The 22,768-nt window shown below is 47.2% G+C and overlaps 1 protein-coding gene across 2 annotated transcripts in view; it reads left to right on the forward strand.

The window, feature by feature from the left end:
• Positions 1-5,012, forward strand: part of SCRN3 (secernin 3) — a 933,307-nt gene extending 928,295 nt beyond the window's left edge. For both annotated transcript variants that reach the window (XM_069616246.1, XM_069616247.1), the window contains exon 9: positions 3,118-5,012. In XM_069616246.1, coding sequence (XP_069472347.1) covers positions 3,118-3,135 — 18 coding nt within the window. In that variant the 3' untranslated portion in view covers positions 3,136-5,012. The remainder of the gene's footprint in view (positions 1-3,117) is intronic.
• Positions 5,013-22,768: the final 17,756 nt, after the last annotated feature.

The raw sequence follows: 22,768 nt of genomic DNA on the forward strand, positions 1-22,768 counted from the left end.
CCTGTCACCAGTACAACACAGGCCACACACTCAAGACTTTGAAAGGAACATTGCCCCGCCCCTCAGGACCCTTCAGGGAGCTCCATATCGATTACATTGAAATGATTAACAGGTGCAGTAATTATTGTTATTTAATTGTTGTTTTCCCGTTGGCTTGAGACTAGACCCTGTACTTACCCTGATGCTAAATCAGGGGCTACATTTTTGGTATGCAAGGTATTTCCTCATTGGGGAATATGTGGTGTCTTAGAATCTGGCAATATAACTCACTCCTTTAACATAACAAGCTTTTTAATGAGATCACTTCTTTATTGGGGATAAAACACAAGTTGTGTTCAGTGCATCATCACAAGCTCAGCTTCTTTATGGATTGTCTAAGAACTGGTTAAACTATCATCCATTGGCTTTGTTTAGTATGAGGAATCAGCCAGGGAAAGAACATCACCTGACCCTTCACAAGATTGTGACGGGGATTAGGCTGCAAACACCACTTTCACCTGCATGCACAACCTCCGATGACCATAAGTCTGTGGACATCCTACGGGAAGAGTTTCAGGGCTGTCTTAGGTACCTAACCAAATCTGTTGGAGTTATATTGTCACAGATTACATCTTATCATCAACAGCTAGCTGCATCTCAAAGCGTCAATCCAGAGTCCGTACAGCAACCTCAACTCCTCCCAGCTGAGAATGTTTATATTAGAATTTTTGTATGCCTTTGGAATCAACTGAGGTTTCACGGGCCATATCGGGTTGCTTGCATGACTCCAAGTGCTGTAAAGGTAGAAGGTGAGGTGTTGGATCCATCTTTCAGATGTTAGACGGGACACCAGGACTAACCCACATCCGCAAGAGCAAGACCTTAGTGGAACCAACCCAAAGACAAAAAAATGGGTATTTTTACGAGACTTGTGACCTTTTGTTAGATCAGGGTACCCTTGTGGATGAATGGACAATGATTTTTCTTAAGGAGCAAAATACAGCAACAAGAATGTTATGATATATATTTGCCTGTTATTTTTCTCTTTTGTTTATGTGTAACAGGGATTGTGTGGGCAGGGTTGGAGAGGGTAGGTATGAACATGTTGATAATGTAGCAGTCACTGACATAAGGTCTCATGATTTGCCAGTGCACAGGAGCAGAAGGGCCAATGAGCAACAAAAGGTTGAAAAGGAAGGTAGTGTTTCGGATAGTAATCAAAACACTACCTTCCACAACCTTTTGTTGCTCAGTGGCCCTTCTCCCCCTATGCACTGGCAAATCATGAGACCTTATGTCAATGACTGCTACATTATCAACATGTTAATACCTACTACCGCTACCGAAAATGCTTGCTGCTTTTTAAAATCTGCTGGCGGCATCCTTTGGCCATATTCATCTCTGTGTTGCCAAATTCGCTGTGTCCAGCAGACCAGCACCAGTGAGGGCCATATTAGCATTGGCCTGCAGTGTTATACCGGCATCGCCTGGCCCTTCCAACATGGCCGCCACTTCCTTTAGGTGTTCAGCCAGGCACCCCTTTTTGCCGTTTTATCCACCCCTTGCATCCTGATTGGTTAGCCTTTCTTTTCTACCCGATAAGGGGAACCGTCATGCTTCAGCCGGCTTCTACCAGAGGACCACATCTAAGGCCATCTGTTCCCCAGTCTGTGGTCTGGCTGGGTCTGTGAGTCCTCTCCTACACCCCCCCCCCCCATGCAGTTGGAGGCTGAGGAGAACTCCACATGCTCCAGTCATACTGAATTAATGGAGCATCTAAAAATTGTCTGAAGGTCAGTTCCCTCAACTAACTTCATCGACCCTCTTCCTTCACACCTGGGACTGTCTCACCTCTCCCTCCATCTCATCTGGTCGCCCACTAATCTAGCTGTGCCCAGTTGCTGTATGTGTTTTCACCTTGTCCTGCCAAAAATCAAATTTAGCTGTGCCCAGTTGCTGCATATGTTTTGTCCTTGTCCTGCCAGAAATCGATTTTTGGCTGTGCCTAGTTGCTGCGTTTGGTTTTACCTTGTCCTGCCAAAAATTGAATTTACCTGTTCCATCTGCAGCCTCTACTCCTGCCCCGTTTTTCCTCCTCCCCTCCCTCTCTGCTAGCACTCTCCTCTTCTTCTATCCTCATTGTACTGTTTGGTGTATTGTTCCCCCTTCCGTTCCCCCCTCCCCATCTCCTCTCTACCTTACCTGCCCATTCCCTTATACCTTAAAACTGCTTAACTACTCGGAGCGTAGTAATGTCCAGTAGTCTACCTTTCCTACACTCCTCTTCCCTTCTCAACCACCCACCCCCTCCACTGTGACCCACTTCAACTTAGCATTGTATAGTAGCCTGTCTGTTCTACCCTGTCCCCCAAACCCACCGCCTTTGCCCTATTTGTGTAAGGCACTTTGAAAAACGAAGGATTGTCGTCAGACATGAAAGAGTTATCTTCACTGTTATATGTATTATTTGCACTTATTCCTACACTTACCTGCTCTGTGCCGGCCTGTATCATTCAGAAAGTCAAGGGCTCTGAAAGACTGTTTTTTCCCACTGCCCCCCTCTTCCCTCCTTGAGCACTTTGAAACACTTCTCTGTGTATAGGTGCTATACAAATAAACAATAAATAGTATTGTAGATGTGCATTGCCCCGATTCAGATAACATGTGGTACAACCACACAAGAAAGGTGAGAAGGGAGAGGTCTACAGATTCCTGTTGAATCTGTTCCCACATACCACACACTATTGGCACTCCCAGACTGTTTATTCCAAGAGATATTCTGCCTCAAATAGTACAATGTTTAGTGCATCTAGCCATATGCAGAGTACATGGCCTATTTCAAGGACAATCAGTATAGGCTACCATTGTACCAATCAATGGAGCAGGAAAATGTGAGGCGCAGCTTACATTCTCAGTTGAAATTGGAAGGTTCTATGTTTTGTCACAATCAATGGGAGAAGGGGGTGATGTGTTGCAGAGCAGGAGGATTGCAGGGGCTCACAGAAGCAGCAGTGGGGCACATATTAATGAAAACTGTCTTGAGATTTGGAATGTGTACATTATAAAACTGACCTGGCTGAAGCAAAAAGTACAACCTGTTAAGATCCAATTGCTTAGACACTTTTCCTTGTGTTGCAGGAGCATGAGCACCAATAAGAACTGTAAGATCATACGAATCACAGACCTTGCTGGTGGGACTTCCACAGACATGGATGCATATTGGACATGTGGAGACTTTGCCCATCTTCAGCTCCCACCAGCTTGGAAATGAGTGTGTAGTTTTTCCATGTTACTTTCACCACTACTTATACTTAAAGTGCTCGACACTCACCTCGCTGTTGTTAATGTGCTACGTCAAGTTACATCTGTGCCCCCTCCCCTACATGCCTATAGATCAGTGACTTTTGAAGAACACAAAATGTTAGGGCCCCTCCGGAGACACGAAAGAACTTTCCAGAGCAATACAAGCTGTTCAGCAAGGCAGAATTATTTTTGTTTACCTCCCTCCTGGCTCCTGGTGGTCAGGCTGCTGGAAAATCCAAACTGCTTCAAGTGACTCGATAGGAACTGCTCCAAATGGCTAACCATACCGAGCATGGGTTCAATGCCATCAAGGGGTAAATGAGAGCGATCCGATTGATAACGGTACATACATACTCAACCTGCTTACTGCCATGGAGGTAGGAGTGTGTCAGATCGGCAGCTGTTGCTGTACCTACATTCCTCCTAATCTAGATAATGGCTCTTTCACCCATGACATTGGAGCATTGCATAACCTTCTTATTACCATGGAAGCAGAGGCGGGAATACAAAGGCAAACATGACTGGACTATTTGTTTTTTTGGGTACCATCTTGGTTGGGCCTAGCTGTCAAAATGTTAGTACCCATTGTTGTTTTCTTACTTGTGATTTTTTTGCTTCTGTCAGATACTTCTGAGGTGCTGTTCTGCAAAGTTACCTAGAGCAGCTACTATGATGCCCATCTTAAAGCATGCGGGCATACAAACAGACCAGAGATGAGTACAAGGTTAATTGATCCTTCAGGAACTTTCTTGTATCCTCCACCTGATTTAGATAATTATACAGAGCCTTGGGTAGATTGCGGAAGAGATGGAAGGTGTCTGTTTTTGTCTTGTACCCCCAGAGGGGTATGCTCGTAGTGGGGAGAGCATGTGTGATGTGTGTAGAGTGTGGGTCCCCAAGGATGATTTTATCAGAGAGAGGGATGCAAATCGATTATTTATTGGATTAACTAAAGCGGGGAGTGTTGGGATGCACGTTCCCCCGATAGGGGAAAGAGGTTTATGCTACAAGTTGTATTAGTCCACAGTGTGGCTCGTTTAAACGCAGTAATGTTGCAGTTAGTGTGTAGTTTGGAGATTCGGTGTATATGTTACTATTAGTTTTGAATACATTTTTGGTTGCATCACGTAGGAACATAGTGAGGAACAATGTCATTGCAATATCATAGTGGGGGGTACAATTTTGAGGCACATAGAATTGAGCTGTGAGGAGATCAGTGGTCGTAAGCGAGAGAACAATGTTTTTGCTCCAAACACAAGGGAACAGTTTTTTGGTACAGAGGGCAGTTGTAGGGGAATGCGGTAAACTTTTGATGGGAACACATGGGGAGTTATAAATATGTAGTATGACTTAGGATCAATATGTAGTTAGACTATCGTGGTATCAAGAAGTTCTGCCGTCTTTACATAAGGTCTTCTCAAAAATTGCAGGCGTATTGTAGTCAGAGCCTTAGGCCGCAGAGTTTCTGGTTTGAAGGGTTGAGTTTCCTTCCCTCTGCTAGTGTTTGGATGGCCGAGGTCAGGAGAGGGGGAGAAAGCAGATCACATTGGGCAGATGGCGATAGCAGGCCAAATGATTCCTGGAGATGAGGATGGAATGAACTGCCATTAGTTTTTTTATGGTTAGATGGATGTGTAAATGTGAGGGACACACTTCCTGGAAACATAAAGCCTTGTGATTGAATTACCAGCGGGTCAAACTGGGGTTAGTCAATAAATAAATGAAATTGATGCTCGAGGGCAGAGCTTCACTGGTGTTTTAGGATTCCATTTGCGTTCCCAAGACGATAAGCAGGATACGTGCTAGGGAGGCCGTATGATTTAAGATGTAAGTCGCATGAGGTGTTGCGAAGGAATGCTGAAGGAGCAGTTTGCGAAATCAGCTTGCCTGGGTTAATGAGGAAGCTATTGTGTGATCAAAGGAAAGATCACTGTCTTCACTCCTCCTCTTTGATGGGATTTATCGAGGTTATGCACATCACCAACTGGGTTAAAATTTCTTTGGCAAATGGGGCGAGTCAGCTGTTGAAAATTGTTTGAGATAACAGATCAAATATATTTCAGAAGGTCATGACTAGCTATGTAATGAGACCACGTGAAAAGAGGATTGTGTTTAGTAAATGTATTCAATGGGGTTAGAGAATATAGGGGATGTTTAGGTTCTTTATATAGGGTTTAGCCAATAGGGATTGTGGGATGATGTTGCAGCTGTTATGTGTAATCATGGACATTTTTTTCTTTTGTGTATAAAAGCTGTAACTTTGTTGCACACAGGGTGGAGTCGTTAGTTTTAAGCTTTATGAAGCAGACTAACCTCCCCCCACGGCCGGGTGCACGTAATATATTTGTTACGGCAATGTGCAGTCACACTTTTTCTTTTCAGGGTTTGGGTTTAACCTTCAACACACTTATGAGCTGGTAGGAGTCTCTTCAGTTCCATTTGGTTTAAATCCTCATTTACTTTTCTTGATCTAGTAATAAAGGATTAGTTGTTATAGGTAGCGATTTGTAACAGAAGCCCTGTTCCTTGCACACCCAATCCCGAGTAACCATGTGTTCTACAAGCAGACACATCCAGCATGGCAATGGGAACAGTTGTCTTACGGAGGGATCCAGAAAACAATCAGTTTCATCCTGCAGCTTGGAAATGTTGCCTAATAATCTATTCATGTACACAAATCTCCTTCCTTTTTGTATCCAAAGAATAACAATAAAGCTAGCGGGGATTTGAAAGGCATAATAACTCTGTGTGCCAGGTACTGATCCAGTTATTCTTTTAGATGGTAGTTTTCTCACCAAGTCAAAGCATAGAAGTGGCTACAGGGAACCTGTGCTCCAGTTATTGAGTCACTTTGGCTAGTCATATGGTCTGTGTGGTCACAAGGTGCTCACCATGTCCTTACTAAAGATGTCCTAAATGTCTTTGTATTCATCTGGGAGAATGTTAATTCCTAACCCAATGGGTTCCATTCCTTGGGCCACTAAATAGTGTTCTTGTAGAATCCCCTACTAACAGCAATGTTCCGGACAAAAGGGAGCGGGCAACGTGTAGTGTTCTTTTAACAGAGGATATGTATGGGCCATGATTGCTTAACCAAGGTGTTTCTGGGATTACCTAAGAATGGGGTGCACCGATTAAATCAAATTCTAAACGTTTGGAGTGGCAATCTGAGCATTTTGGAAGACATTTATCGGTATGGTGACACAGGGGTATGGACATCAAAACTTAAATCAACTTTGCATTTCCTCTGGCTTCAATGTGCAAATGGGAATAATCCCAAAATCAGTTGCTTAAGTAATTGCCCTATGGTGTCCTGTGGACCCACAATCATAAGAAACACTCTTATCCGGAGAATACATTGCTGGAAAGAGCTTAATTTAGTGGTAATGTTTAATGTACACTAATGTATGCTAGGGTGGCCACTTGTAGGCCCTTTCTTCATGTGTTGACTTCCTGAACCACTGGCCAAGTTAGTTTCCAGTCTCCTCACGGTGCACTTGATCCATGGCTTTATCCTCAGTGGCTCCTAGGACTTGACATTGATTTTTGGGGTGACCCGAGCATTCTTTTACTAAATGTCCTGGTAATGGAATAACTGCTGCAGTCTTACCTTTTTTCTTATTCCTTCCACATAAGTGGACCATCAATTCTCCCAATTATCATGGGTTCAGGAGTAGTTTCATTTCTGTTATTTGAGGGTTGCGTGATTTTTGACCAGACTATTAATGAGCAATCGTCAGTTTTATTGTCTTCCTTATGGCCATTTAACTGTTGGACTACCAGTTCTATATATTATGCACACAGGGTTGGTGGGATTAACTACTTTGGCTAACAGATCCTTCAGTTATATCCATAATCCCCAGTAAAACAAGTATTTTTTACCCTGTGGCTAATTAGCTCAAGCACTAAGCATTTAAATATTATAATGTTTGAAAATAGGTCCTGGGAACCCTGGTAAAAACCCATCAACTTGTTGTGGAGAGCTTGTGGGGGTGCCTTTTGACATAACAGTTTTCCATTTCCTCTTTGAACCCTTTAGTGTTGGAGAATATAGTCTTGTTTTCTTAATTAGAGGAATAGCTGGTAAAACTAGCTGTATTCCCACCCTTATCTAACATGAAGGCCTTCTTGGTTGAGTTATTCAGGAATGCTTGTGGCCAACATAAGTACAATAATTTTTTTTAACCAGCTTGATTTGCAATTAAGGCATAAGCATCTATAACAAACAGTTTACTTTTGACATATTAATACATTTTAAGAACAATGCTTCAGAACTGCTGTTGATCAATATGGGATTGTTGCCTCCATTTTTTACTTTGAACTACAACTCCCTCTGCCCCCCCCTTTCCCTACTCCCCTTCCCCTTCCCCCTACCCTGTTCTCCCATGGCTATACAGTCCTCATCCTCCCTCCTAATCAGCTTCCCTGTCCCACTTATGAGTCTTGGTTTGCTTGCGGCCCCTTAACAAACGTGGATGTTCCTGAGAATTTGTGGTTTGAAGAAGTGAGCTTCCCTCTCCTCCACGTAGTCCTGAAAGGAGTCCCAAATTGACAAGAATTTTAAATATTTCCCTGCATTAAGGGCACACACTTTTTCCATAGCCATGATTCCCCATACTTTAACCCACCACCAGCGCGTTGTTGGGCCCTCTTTGGACTTCCATCTTTGTGCTAATGTCATTCCTGCTGCCGTCAGTAAGTGGGTTATTAGGGTTGCTTTGTTCTCAGATGCTGCATAACTTCCTTCGGACACCACTCCTAATAAAATTACTTTTGGCGACCATGGCATGTCCTTGATGAGCCCTAAAATTTCTTTCCAATACAGCATCACCTTTGGGGATTGACCACCACATGTGGTACAGATCCCCCGTCCCTCCACATTGTCTCCAGTAGTCTGGGGAGTATTTAGGATCTATCTTGTGTAGGCGGTAGGGGGTCATGTACCACCTGTAACAAAGCTTATAGTCTGATTCTTTAATTGCCATACATTTGGACAGCTTGTGCGTTCTCGCCCAGATTTGGCCCCACTCATGTTCTGTGATTGTTTCCCCCATGTCCTTTTCCCATTTTTCTTTGTATGGAAGCTTATCTGCTGTTTAGGCATTATCAAGAAGTCTGTATAGTCTAGATATTCCTTTCATAGTTGTGCCCTCATACATTGTGAGTTCCAACCTGGACGGGTTCCTCACTCCTGCCCTTTTCACTGCCGGATGGGAAATCCAACGTTGGAGTTGCAGGTAGTTATATCTTTGACCTTCCCCTATCCCAAATTTCTTTTTACAGTCTATAAAGGACAATGGGGCCCCCTCTTGGTACATATCTCTTAGGGATAGTGTCTCCGCACCCACCCATCCCTCCCAAAATTGCTGGTGAAGGCCCGGTGTAAAGTCTGCGTTATGTGCCAGGGGGGGAAAGCGGTCCCAGCCACACTTTCTTCATTCTCATTGCTTGATTCCAACTGTGCAGTAATGCTTTGGTGGCTTCTAGCAGTTTACCCCCCCTCCCTTCTGGAGGTCCCTAATTAACCTCGACAGGATATCTACTGGTATTGAACTCACCACATACAGCAAACGGGGCAGCAGTCATCTTTATTGCTGCAATTCTTGTGAACCAAGATAACTCCTAGGCATCCCACCTCTGCAAATCGTCCCAGAGTTTTGTTTTTAATTAATTTTATTTCAACCAACCAACAAACAAGCAAACTTGCAGTACATATTACAATACTTCAAATTTTATACAACATAATCCTTGTTGACTGCTTTCCCCTTACCCTCCCTCCCCCCGAGCCTACATCTCTTCTTGATCTACTTCTGCAGTTTGCAAAGGGGTATCCTTCCCCTTGTTCTCCTCCGGGTCCTGGTCACTTGACCAATCTTGGGTGGACCCAAATAGTGTGGCTATTAGGTGCCTCCAGCTTGTCAGGGTTGCTGCCTCTTCATCCCCCCGTGTACTAGCATCCTGCCATACCACAGTTTCAGCTTTAGCCCATTTCTGGAGGTCTTTACACCATATTTCAATCCTAGTTCTGTGACACTTCTTCCATCCCATGGCGATCCTACGCTTTGCCAGTATATACACCAAATCCTTTAGTTTGCTTACGTGTTTAAGTTTACGTGGTCTTGGGAAAGCCCCAAGCAGACATGCCCACGCTATCCCTACAGTTATTTTAATCCCCTTTTCCTCCAATCTGTGAGCTATTTCTCCACAAAATTTCTCTATTTCCAGGCACGCCCAGAACATATGCGTCATCCCAGCATTTCCTTTGCCACATTTGGGGCATGTTTGTCTTTCTGCTTTGCTGAATTTAGCTATTCTTTGGGGTGTCATATAAGCCCTGTGGGTTATGTACAAGCTGTATTTGCTGTAACCTCGCGTTCCTTGACACTTTCTTGTGGTAACCTTGGGCCCACTCCCACATTCCATCACTCATCGGGGCTCCCTCCTCCTTTTCTTCCCAGTCCTGTCGTAGTTGGACCACTTCCTTTCCCACTTTAGACATCACCAGCTCATATATCCTGGATATCTCGTGCCCTCCCTCTGCTATATCATATATCATTTCTGTGGTGGTGTCCGGTTGTTCTTCCAATACTATTTCTGACCATTTTCCTTTAATTCCCTGGACCACCCTGTGATATGTAATACATTGCCTTGTGTGTAACCCGGTTTCTTCCACCAGCGTCCCAAATTCCTTTATCTCCCCTTCTTGCCAAATATCACCTATTTTCACTATCCCCACTGGTTCCCAGTGTTTCCTGATTATCTTCATTAACTACTCCTCTTTCTCTGCCAGTACAACCAATGGAACCTCTGGGGAACACGGGGTCGGATTTTCCATTATCTGACAGGCCTTGCGCCATATTTTCCACCCGAGTGTCATCATCTTTGGGTGCTCTTTTATGTCTGGTTTGGACAGCCATATGATTTCCTTTAAGAAGTACGGGGCACAGTCCTGTCTGAACAGTCTAGATTCTGACGTTGGGTCTTCTGATAGCCATTTTGCCATGTATTGTAGCTGGCTCGCTAAGTAATACATTTTGAAATTTGGCAAGTTTATACCCCCTTGTCATACACATTTTGCAATTTCCAAAGGGCGACCCTGCTCCTCGTCCCATGCCAGAGAAACCCCCTGCACATGCTGTGCACCTGGTCAAAGAATCGTCTTGGTATCAGATATGGTATATTCCCATAATAATGCAATAGACTGGGTAGGACCACCATTTTCAGCATTGCTCCTCTTCCCATCATTGCCAGAGGACGCTTTACCCAAAACTTCATACTATTTTCGATGCCTTTGACCACCTTCTCGGTGTTATGCTGGTGCTCTGCCTCTACCGAATGGTAGATGTCTATTCCAAGGTACCTAAATGTATTCACCTCCCATGGTATTTGCAAGACTGGCAATTTCTCCTGTGGAATACCGACATATCTACCCAAAAGGAATATGCATGATTTTCTGGGGTTCACCGCTATGCCTGACAGTGGCGCAAATCGTTCCATTACTTCAAGAACATATTGGAGGTTTTCTTCTGGATATTGTAAATACAGCAGCATGTCGTCAGCGTACAAGGAAATCAAGTGCGGTTCTCCCTTTATGTTTATACCTATCATGTCATACTGTTGCTTTAGATATATCGCCAGAGGCTCTAATGCTAATATATACAGCATGGGACACTACGGGCATCCTTGTCTAGTGCCCCTGCTAAGTTTCCATCTTTCCGATATTATCGATCCCGTTTTAACTCTGACTAACGGTGCGCTGTACAGCAATTTGACCCAATTAAGGTACCCAGGTCCTATCCCATAAGTGGAAAGGGCTGCTATCAGCCATGGCCATTTAACTGAGTCACATGCTTTTATTGCATCTAGTGATATGATAGCAATTTCCGAAGTTTCCCCTTTTGTGTGTTCTATGACTTGGTGTAGTCGCCTAAGGTTGTTAGTTATGTTTCCGCATTGAGTATTTTCCTGTCCTGATTAAGCATTGACAAAGGTCTAAATGATCCGCAATCTTTGCCCGGCTTGTTGGGTTTAGGGAGTGGTATGATAATGGCCTCTCTCAAGGATTCCGGCAATCTGCCTATTTCGTATGCCTCATTCAATATGGCTAAAAGCGGGGGCGGGAGGAGCACCTCCTTTCTGTACAGTTTATAAAATTCACTCGGGAGACCATCGGCCCCCGGGGCCTAGCAAGTGGGTAGCTGCACCACCACCTCCTCTAGTTCTTTTAGGGTTATCGGGTCGTCTAGGTCCGCTTGCTCCTCCGCACTAATTCTTGGCATACTTAGGTCTTCAATATTTCTCTTATGTCCCTATGGTCGCTTCCCCCTACATCCCCATACAATAGTTGATAATACTTTAGGAATTCTCTATTCACGCCCTCTTGAGTATCCACTACCTGCCCGTCCTCCTTCTCTATTGCCCTGATTATTGATCTTGGGGTCTCACTTTTGTACAACCATACTAACACCCTACCTGGTATATCTCCTCCCGCATGTTGTCTTTCTATGTATCTCTTGTAATTTAGGTTGCACAGTCTCTCCCAGTGTCCCGCACATTCCTGTTGCAGCCTGCTAATGGTTTTGGTGTTCTCATTAGTATTGCTTTTGCTTCTCATCACTTTCTCCAGCTCCCTTTCCGCCTCCTGCAGTGCTACTAATATCCCTCCTTGCAATCCTTTAGTCTTAGCTATAGCTATCCCCCTCACTACCACTTTAAAGGCTTCCCACAGCCTTCCCGCTGACTCAACACTACCACTGTTGATCTCAAAATAACTGTCTATCTCTTCTCTCAAATCCTCCCTGAACATTACATCTTTTAACGCTTCAGCTCTGAGGCGCCACGTCAGTATCCTTGCTCTTGGGGGTCTGTGTTGCCATGTGAGGGCCAGAGGCGAGTGGTCCGATAAGACCCTTGCCTTGTATTCAATCTGTACTATTTCTGCCATCAGGTCTTGCGTAACAAACATGTAATCTAGCCTAGTATGCAGGTTTTGTGGGGCCGAATAATGTGAGTACTGTCTGTCTTGCAGATGGCTCATCCTCCAGGCGTCCTCAAATCCGAAGTCCTTTAGCAGTGACTGCAGTATCCTGGCAGCCGGGGCAGGTTTGTCTATTTTGTCATCCGATCCATCTACTCTCTGGTTTAACGTACAGTTAAAATCTCCCCCAGATCACCACCTTCCCCAGGTACATGCTCAGTTTGGTATACAGGGTCCTAAAATATGCCACTGTGTCCTGGTTTGGGGCGTAAGTATTTATAATACATATTTCTTTATTTTCCACCAACCCTCTCACTGCAACCATCCTACCGTCTGTTTGCACTGTGGATTGTAATACCTGGAACGGAATATGCGGCGCGACCCAGATGATCACCCCTCTAGCGTAAGCCGAATATGTCACGCCAACCACCCTCCCCTTCCATTTCTCCTGGATAACCTCTAGTTTCTGTTTTGTTAGGTGTGTCTCTTGTATCAGGGCTATGTCTATTTTCTGTCTGCGCAGGTACATCATAACTTTGTTTCTTTTCAGGTAACTATTGAGCCCCCTAACATTCCAAGTTAGTACTTTGAGGTCCCCCATTATCCAATGCCTTCCCGCCCCTCCTTGCGTGGGTCTGCAGGGTTTTCTTGTAAATCATCGTTCATGTCTGTAGGCTCTTTCCCCAACTTTACCTCTCCCCTTTCCTAGCCCCAACTTGCTTCCCAACTCCCAACCTTCCCTCCCTTCCTCTACAAACTCCCCAACACCCCCCTTCTTCCCTTTCCCTCCCCGCAACCTCCCCAACCCCAACTGGTGCCCAGCTCCATCCCTGGATCTCAGGCCTACCCGCATTTAGTACCTCTTCGGCAATGCCAATACTAGGACCCAGCAGGGGGTTGCCACCCTATCTGCAACCTAACTTTCTTAATTATGGGGGTCTAAGAGTGCATCCTTTGCATTTCCTGGTATCTTACGCATCATGTTGTGCACCTTCCGCGCTACATTCTTAGTCCATCACTCTCAACACAATCCTACTCTATCTTATATTCAAGTCCCAAAGTCACAGTATATACAGCACCTCAGTCTCAGGATCAGGCTTCACTCATCCGTGCCGTCTTCTTTCCGACTGTCCGTTCCCTCCGGACAATTTTGGGTGTCCAACCATTCTGTTGCGTCTTCCGGAGTCTCAAAGAACAGAGGTTTGTTTTTGTAGAACACTTTCAACTTTGCAGGGTACATCAACTTATATCGTAAGCCCGCAACTCACAATCTCCTTTTCACTGTGCCGTAATTCAGTCGCCGTCTCTGGACTTGGAGAGTGTAATCAGGATATGCCGAGATGTTCGCAGATGCTTTCTCTATGGTGCCCCCTTTCCGGAAATATTCCAATATCTTCTCTCTGTCTCGAAAGATCAGTATCTTGGCAATGATTGGCCTTGGGGGGGCTCCAGGGGGTGGTCTCCTCATGAGCGCTCTATGTGCTCTCTCCACCGCAAATCCTTGCGTAAGGGCCCCACCTTCTATTTCCTGCAGCAGCATGTTTTCAACATAGTCCATCGCGTTAGGGCCTTCTTCCCCTTCCGGAAGGCCTACAATGCGTATATTGTTCCTTCGGGTACGCCCTTCAGCTTCCTCCGCTCTGTTCTCTAGATTGCTGACCTGTTGTTACAGAATGTTGATCTCCGAAGCATTAGATGTTCGGGGTGTCTTGTTTGTGGTCACTTCATTTTCCAGCTCATCTGTGCGTTCTGCTATTTTCCGTACATCCTGTCTAAGTAGATTGACTTCCTCCTGTACTGCGCCCACTTTGATCTCCAGTGCTGCTTTAAGTTCAGCTGTGGCTGCTTCCAGCTTGCTCTCCCACGTACCTTTAGGTCCGCAATTGCTTCCAGGATCTGCCGGTCATCGCGCGCTGGGGTAGCGTCCATCTGTGTATTTTTGTCTTTAGGTCTCGCCCCCTCTGTTGTGGGGTTTTAGTGAAGCCCTCCATCGTGGGCTGCTTCCCCCTGGATTTGGGAAGTTTGGATGTCATCTTGTTGCCTAGATTCACCCGGCCTTTAATCACCTGGAGCGCAGCTAGGTGTCTTTTACCTGGTGTTGCAATGATTCTGGATCTATTCTTCAGAGGGCTGGGAATCCCCGGTTATTGTCTATTTAGGGTGAGCCACCCGTTACACGGATGGATTGCGTCCGCCCACGTCTTTAGTCGCCACTCGTTCACTTCGTCATGTTGTCCCGGCTCTGGTTAGGTCACCCTCGCATTCCCTGTGTCTGTGGAACCAATGTGGTTCTATTGCAGGTCGCTACAGTCTGCTGCATGGGAGCGTGGTGTACGAATGCCTATGTGTGGCAGCGCGCTCTCTTGCGTCCTGTCCTGGGGTATTCTGCGTCCAGTTAAGATCTGGTCAAATATTCTGGTCGCATTCAATGTTCACTCGTTGTAGGCATGATTTGGAGAGTTAGTTCCTAGTTATCAGGTTCATGCTATTGAGCAGATTCTGCGTACTCGATCCAGGGTGGAGATTTCTCACACCAGGTTCCTCCCCGGACACGCGCTGCATGTACGGTATGAAGAATGATGCAATATAGAAAGGGAGTTGTGGACCACTGGTCCCCCACCGTGCCCGTGTACTGCGGGCTCAGTGTGGGCAAGTTACGTTTGGGCATCCAATTCCATTGACTTGAGCAGGCACTACTGACTTCATGTTGAAGAGGAGTTTGTGGGCACCTATTCCTTTAGGTAAATTCCCACAGTGGGCGCGATGAAGAAGCACCAATTCCGTTTCGGGGGGGTCATTCCAGTGGGCAGGTGTTACAGGCCCGATGCAGGGAAGCAGTTTGCAGGCATCAGGCCACTCAATTGCACCCGTATTGCGGGTGCGAGGCAGACAGTAATTCCCAAGCAGCCTGGAAATGTAAAGGGAGTTGCACTGCAGGCGCACGTGTGGAAACCTTGTTTAGGGCAGCTGGGCCCGCTGGTGCTGCTCGCTGCAGGATCGGAGCGTACCCTGTTCGGGACTGTCGGGAGACTGGCGGTCCTCGGTTGGGCATACATGCGCTGATCACCAATCTGCTCCTTCTACATGTTTTCAGTACCCCCGGCTGCTTCGATGAAAAGTGGGTCTACGGCTCGATCTCCCGACTCTTCTGTGTATTGCCTTTTGTGTCACCGTCGGGTGGACGCCTTCTTGCTCCTTTTGTCTGCTGTATCCGTAAACTTCTATTGGAACAAATTCTCCCCTAGAAACACTCGCCGCGTAGGGCTCTGTATTATTTCACACCCACACCATTCGCCTAGCAGCAGCTTCAGATCCACTACGTATTGTTCCTCGTCCCCTCCTTCTCCGGGGTACTAGTTCCGCTGCTACAGCCCGTCTGCAGCCTATTGTTTATAGTTGTTCTCTTGCGGATACATTGTAGTTCTCCAGGTCGCCGGCCACTTTGTGTGCAGTATTTCCTTATCTTTCAGTGAACAGGCAGCTGCCCCTGGCCTCAGTGTTTTCAACGGCCTGGAACTCTAATATTCCTGCATTGGTTGTGCTGCCTCCGGCTGGGACTCAGACCTAGTTATGCCTCCACGGGCGTCATGTGGCACCACGACTCACCCCGCTGGCGGTTCCCATCCATATACGGCCATCCGTCAGCCGGTCCCACAATGCAGCTCCGGTCGCTCTGCCCCTATGGGGAGGGTAAATCCCTCTCACTGAAGCTCTTGTACCCCTGATGCTGGGCGATGCATTCACGCTCCGGCTTTTCTGGTCCCGATCCAAACCACTGCACCTCGGGGGAGCGGTCTGCCGGGAGGAGCGATCCACCCCCCTGTTCCCCACACCTCGCTGTTGGGATCTGTCTCTCCGTGCCTTCCTTCAATCTCAGGCGGTTCACGCTGTCGTCTTATATTCCTGTTAATATGTTGCCAGGTTGCCTTTATTGCCGGCGGTAGCCAAAATCCAGCGCTATCTCAGCATATTCCGGCTCCCTTCTTCGCCGGCTCACTTTAGAGTCCTTTGTTGTGAGGCAGGCGCCATTTTCCTTTCAGCAGCTCAGGTTTCTTCTGTGTTACTTTTTCATCCCAGCCGTGGTCTCGCACTGTGGGTCCTCACCGCGGGGCGCTCATCTTGTTCCCAGTTCCTTCCCACGTTAGATGCTTCATTTTCTTCTACGAGAACACTCGTTTAAGCATTAGTGCTTGCCAGGATATTGTAGGATCAACGGGAGACCTACAGAGACACGTCCTAGTCCATGGCTGCCAAGCCACACCCCCCCAATCATCCCATAGTTGTTTCCAAAACGGCTCAATGTTTGCTTTAAACAGGTTCCCCCCTCCTTTTGGTATACGGACCCCCAGGTACTCCAATGTATCCTTTTCCCAGATTAGGGGGTATGTTCCCTCCAGGCTCGCTATCTCTTCCCGCTCTTCTGTAATGTTTAGTGCTTTGGTATTTTGGAGTAATTTATTGTAAATCCCGCTATATCAGTGAACTTGTTTAATTTCGCTATATCCCGGGGTAACATATTCTTGGTGACTGCCTTGTACATCATTATATCATCCGCATTTAATGCGATCTTGTGTGTGGCTCCCTCACCCGTCACCCCCTTGATGTTTGGGTCACTCCTAATCTGAATTGCGATCGGTTCCATTGCCAATGCAAAAATCAGTGAGAGAAGGGGCACCCCTGACGTGTACCTCTTCTAATGTTAATCTGTTTTTAGCTTTGGCCATTTATCAGCAGGTTCGTGGATGGGAGTTGGTAGTTTGCTAATACCATCTTGACTAATGACTCTCCACACCAAAATTCCACCAGAACCAATCTTAGGTATTCCCAATCTAAGCTGTCAAAAGCTCGCCTTGCATCTAGTGCTGCCACTGGGAATTTCTGATTCGATCTGGATCCCCAATCAATTACATCTGTGGCCCTCCTAACATTATCTTGTGTATGCCTCTCCCTTATAAACCCGGCCTGGTCCTCATGAATGATATTTGGTAAGACCCCCCCCCATCCATCTGTTTGCCAATATTTTGGCATAAAGTTTTGCCTCCATATTTAGGAGTGCTATAGGACGATAGCTGGCACATTCCACGGGATCCTTTCCCGGTTTTAGGGCAAAAAATTTGAGCGATTTCCCCATATTCGCAGAGACTACTCCTTTTTCCCTAATTACATTAAAGAGATGTGTGAGGGGGCCAACAACTGCGTGCGGAACATTTTATAATACCCATTTCCCAAACCATCCGGGCCTGGTGTCTTATTTCTTAGTAGGGCGCCAATTGCATCACCAACTTCTTGGGCAGTTATTGGATCCCCCAGCTTATTCCTTTCCTGTTATGTAAGCTGTGGGAGGGGGGTCTCGGACAAATATATCTGGTCAGCATTGTCTACATTTTCACTTACTAATTAATAGTTCCTTCTGGAACTATACCATTATTTCTAATTCCTCCTCATCTGTGGTACCCATGACTCCCTGTCGGTTTTTCAACCCTGCAATATTATTGCACGCTTTTAGCTTCCGTAGTTTGGCAGCCAGAAATGTATTTGCCTTCCCTCCATGTATATAGTAGGATTGCCTGGTGCCCAATAGCGTCTGTGCCATGCTATCTGCTGTATGGTTTTCTAGATGGGCTCTAACCTTTCGTAGTGCCCGTTGTATTTTGGGTGTTTGTCGGGCCTTGGGTTGATCTTCCGCCTCCCTTAATTCTTACTCAAGTTTACTTGTTTATAAGGGCCCTTTCCCTATAGAATGCTGCTGCTTGAGCTATGCATTCTCCCCGCACTACCACTTTTCCCACGTCCCACACTGTTCTCCAGGCTGTCTCTCCCACGTCATTCTCCTCGAAGTAATTGTTTATAGTGGTTTCCATATGTGCCCTAAGTGCTACATCTCTCAGAATCAACTCGTTCAGCCTCCAGCGGGGGTGGACCCTACTCCCACCCACGCCCAACTCCACACTAACCAATACTGGGGCATGGTCTGAGAGGTATTGAACTCCTATTTCCACTTTTGTTACATGGGGGATTAGGGACGTTGAGGCCAGGATCATATCTATTCTGGAGTAACCTCTGTGTACTGCCGAATAATGTGTATATTCCCTCTTGTTTTCCTGGAAAAATCACCAGGTTTCGAGCACATCCAAATCTTAAAAGAATCTGCCCAGTGCCTGTCTATGTCGCTGATCTGCAGCTGTAGGGGGAGTGTTTTATCTAGGCCCGGGTCCATCACACAATTAAAGTCCCCCCCTATTATTATTCGGCCCTCAAACCAACCTCCCACTTTCTGTAGCAGTCCGGTGATTACATGTGTGCTGTTTTTCATTGGGGGCGTATATCGCTAGTATTGTGTAGATTTGGCCCCTAATGGTGCCCTTGATACCCAAGTACCTACCCTCCCATCTCTGATCACGTGTTTTTTTCTTGGAATCCTGGCTGCATAATACTGCAACTCCTCTTGTCTTGTTGCCACTTGCGGCAAAGAACTGTAAGGGGTATGCCTTACTCTTCAGCCTCTTTTCAGCCTTCTGGAGGAGGTGCGTTTCCTGCAGAATAGCTATTGCTGTGTGTACTTACCCCAATCTGCCCACAACTGCACTGTGTTTATTGGGAGAGTGCAGCTCCTGAACGTGAAGTGATATTATTGTTGTTTCGTCCATTGTGGCGTGGACTGGGTGGTTGCTCTAGACTCATTTCTCGCCTTTCAACTGGGGTATCCCTCTTTCGCTTTAAGTGTTCTTCTGTGCATTGTCCATCTTCCCATTCCCATCCCTGTACACCCTCCCACCCCATCCCCCTCCCCACCCTGTCCCCGGAGTTTCCTGTGGCCAGGGTTCCTATGAATCCTCCCGGCTAACCCCTGCGGGCGTAGGGCCACATTTACGCCCCAGTTTTTGTATTGCCAGGACATATCCCTATCCTGCATCAGGTTCCAAGATGTAGTGTCCTCTCACCTCTGTGCAGACACTTTCCATTAAATGCATGCAGATTATACCTTATGGGTTCTTGCGTGTTGCATAGCTATCTTATCTCTTTTCCCGCTGGTCCAGTTACTCTTGACTCTGTTGGGTGCTCTTTTCTCAGTCTCCTTCTCCTTTCCGTCGACCATTCCCATGGATTATCTGGCTTGTTTGGGAAAGTACGCTGTGGTCCCGAGTTGGTTTGGTTTTGGTCGCTCTCCAGTTGCAACAGTGAGAGACCCTCCTCCCAAGTGCGGATTCTCCTTTGTTTCCCTTCCCTTGTGAAGGTTAGACCGAATGGGTAGGCCCATCTGTAAAGGCACGTGTTTTACTTGCGAGGGTTTTGTGAGCGGGCGCATTAGTCTACGTTTGTGGAGTGTGGCCAACGCCAGGTCCTGGTATAATTGGATACGACTTCCGTTGATGGTAAATTCTCACTGCACGTACAACTTCCTCTTTCAGGCTATAGGATGTCACGGTCACCAGTACATCTCTAGGTCTCACTCCCGGTTCGTTCCTCTTGGGGCCCACTCTGTGTATTCTGTCGAACTCTATCTTTTCTGGTTGGGTATCATTCAGCAGGTTGCTAAAGCATTGCTGCATGGTGTCTTTCAGCTCCTTATCCTGCACATATTCCGCCAGGCTTTTAATTCTAATGTTGGATCTTCGTGAGCGATTTTCTAGATCCTCGGCTTGAAGTTCTAGGTTGTTTGTGGCATTGGCCACTTGGTCCAGTAAGATGGCCTGTTTCACTTCCTCCGCCATAGTTGATAGTCCGTTTTCCACCCACGTCTACTCTGTCTCCCAATTACCCCATTTCTCTTGTGACTTCCTGTAGGGAGGATTTCAGTTCCACTTTCATCTGATCCAACTGGGTTTGGAACGTGTTCGATAGCCTGGCTTCTATTCCCTTAAGGCAGTTGAGGAGCTCTTCCTTATCAGAGGCCATCATGTTCAGAGGCGTGCCGATTACTGGGGCCCCTAGTTCCGGGGGCGGGGAGGGAGACCGGGTATAAGCAGGACACCTTTTTCTCCAGCACTTCTCCAGCTGGCCTTCCTGGTTCCTGAACGGGATTTTTGTTTGTGGGGGGCTGGTTCTGTATTTAGTTCCCGGCATCAAGGTTATCTTAGCCGGGTTGGCGTGGGTGGGCTAGTTATGGGGGGACAGCGTTGGTGCTTCAGTCAACTTCTGAGGGATTTTGCCTTTATTCTGCTGTGTACATCTTCTCCGATATCTGCGGTTCCACAGGTTCATGTACTCGCAAGCTGTCCACCCCCTCTCCTTTTCCTGTGCCCCCAGCCTCGGTTGCTATGAGCCAGGCCTATAGTTTACAGGCCGGCTCTTCCTCGGGCTTCGTTGGTCCCCACATACTATAGATACGGAGCCGTAGTGGCCAGACCTATGATTTACTTCCTATAGGTATTGCTGAGCTGCGTCAAGGGCACAAGGATCCTCTGTTACGCTCAACTGGTCTCTGCGTAGGCGTTGGGGCACAGTTGCAGCCCTCCCGGGGGTGAGGTCGCTTGGGTCAGACTTCGCCCTCTGCACTTATGTAGTGACTGGTGGTAATAGGTGATGCTGCTCGGGACTGCGCCTGTTGATTAGTTTTGGCCGGCACTCCGTCCTGCTGCTTCTGGCAGGGGCGCTTGTATGATCTGGACCGCGTTCCTTCACTGGTCCCTTGCACGTGGTAGTCCAGTCCTGCTGCGACTATAAGCCACTATACTTCAGATAAGTGTTCCCGTTTGCCTTTCTTTCCTCGTCTGTTTTTGTTGCATTGTAAAGTTTGTTGTCTTGTATTGCTGTCCGTTCCACTTTTGATGTTTGCTCTTATGCTTTCTTCCCTTGCAGGTGATGTTTCCAGCCCAGCAGAAGCTGCGGAGCTCGAGGCAACAGCTGGAGGGAATGAGGAACGAAGCTGCAGCGGTACAGTAGCTGGTAAGTTGTTAACTAGGGGGCACGCAGGGTTCAAATGCTGCGCCGTCCTAGGATGGATGTTCTAACCTTGTCTTTCTTCTTTTTCACAGGGTCCGATGGTGGATGCAGAGTGCGGTGTCAGGATCAAGATCACTGGATGTCAGGAGATGAGTCTGCAGATGAAGCGATGCAGCACCAGTTTCCTGGAGGTGAGTATGCAGGAGAAAGCCTGGTTTCCAAAGGTAAGTAAACTGGTCCAAGCGGCGGTGAGCATCACATTGCACGCGAGTGCACAGTAACGCTAAGCACCGGCCTTAAAGATGGAGCATCTTATATAGCTAAGCTTCTGAAGCCACGCCCACCAGGTTCAGCCTGCCTGCCACACTCGATGAGTCAGCACATGAAGACCAGGCCTAGGGAGCCACACCCGATGAGTCAGCACATGAGGATGTTCTCTGGAATAAAGGCTTTCAGCTCCTGGAAAGTTCTTGTAAAATAAAAGCACTCCTGCACTGCAATAAAGTGTTCCTGCTCACATCTCTATATAATCCTGGCGCGTCCAGCCAGGGCCCCTGTGTTTATAGGTCCCAAAGGGACATAAGTGAGTCAAGTGACCCATTGCCCCCTATCACTAGATGGTGTGGTTTTTGTGTTCTGGGGCCTGTGGCCATGACATCCTCCAGGCTCACACCTTCCGCAGGCCTCTGTGCTTTGGTGTATATAACTGGCTCCAGGCAGCACTCGCAGACTACGGGACCTAATCCTCTAGCGGTTGTGGTTACACTTTGTTACCCCAGGTGTGTCATAGGGCTTCTGTGCAGCAACTGCATGCCGCTGCATATGTTTCATACAGCTTTCGCCCCTGACTGTATCAGGGCCACCGACTTGACAGTACTATCCTGGGCCCCACCACGTATCTCAAGGGACCCTTATTTACTCCCCCACACCTCCTGGTTCTTCTCGTCTAGGGACAGTGCCAAGGGGTGCCCATCAGCAGGCTTTGTTTCACTATCTCCCCCCTGATGGCTTCACGGGACGGATCCACTCATCAATGTCCGGCCCCAGTATTTCTATCAAGCTCCTTTGAGCCCCTCAAGCAGGGGTTATGGGAATATTAGCAGTGACTGCACCAGGTCCGGCCCGGCCACGGCTCAGCCTGCTGTTACTTGTCAGATTCTTTTGGAAGGGGATGTAAGATTCCCCATGGGTATGTTTTTATGACCTCCGTGAGGGAGATCGCTCTGGCCGTAGTGATGGGGGGGTGGGGGTCGGCCTTATTCCTGTTGGGCTATCGCATATTACTTTCACCCGCACCTGCAAGGGTTGGTTGTCCGGCTTAGTCTCTCTCTGACATACCCCTCTTCCAGGCACAGTACGGCCTTTCACTTCTGCCCACCAGTGCTTTGCAACGCAGCTTGCGCTCCGGGGTCCACTGTGCAGGCACAAGTCTACTCCTCTGATCAGACGCTTACCAGCGTCTCTTGGGGTGGGGGGATTTCAACACCATCCCGTTGTTCCAGCTCTCTGGGCGTAGTACACTTCAGGGGCGCCTGCTCAACAGATCCATGTCCGCAGAGCCCCGAGAGCGGGCAGCGTCTCCACTACCAGCTCGCGCCTCATTGCACCGGCACACCACCACCTTTG

The sequence above is a fragment of the Ambystoma mexicanum genome, chromosome 9, assembly GCF_040938575.1.
Source record: "Ambystoma mexicanum isolate Mex_15411 chromosome 9, UKY_AmexF1_1, whole genome shotgun sequence".
In the NCBI taxonomy this organism is placed as follows: Eukaryota; Metazoa; Chordata; class Amphibia; order Caudata; family Ambystomatidae; genus Ambystoma; species Ambystoma mexicanum.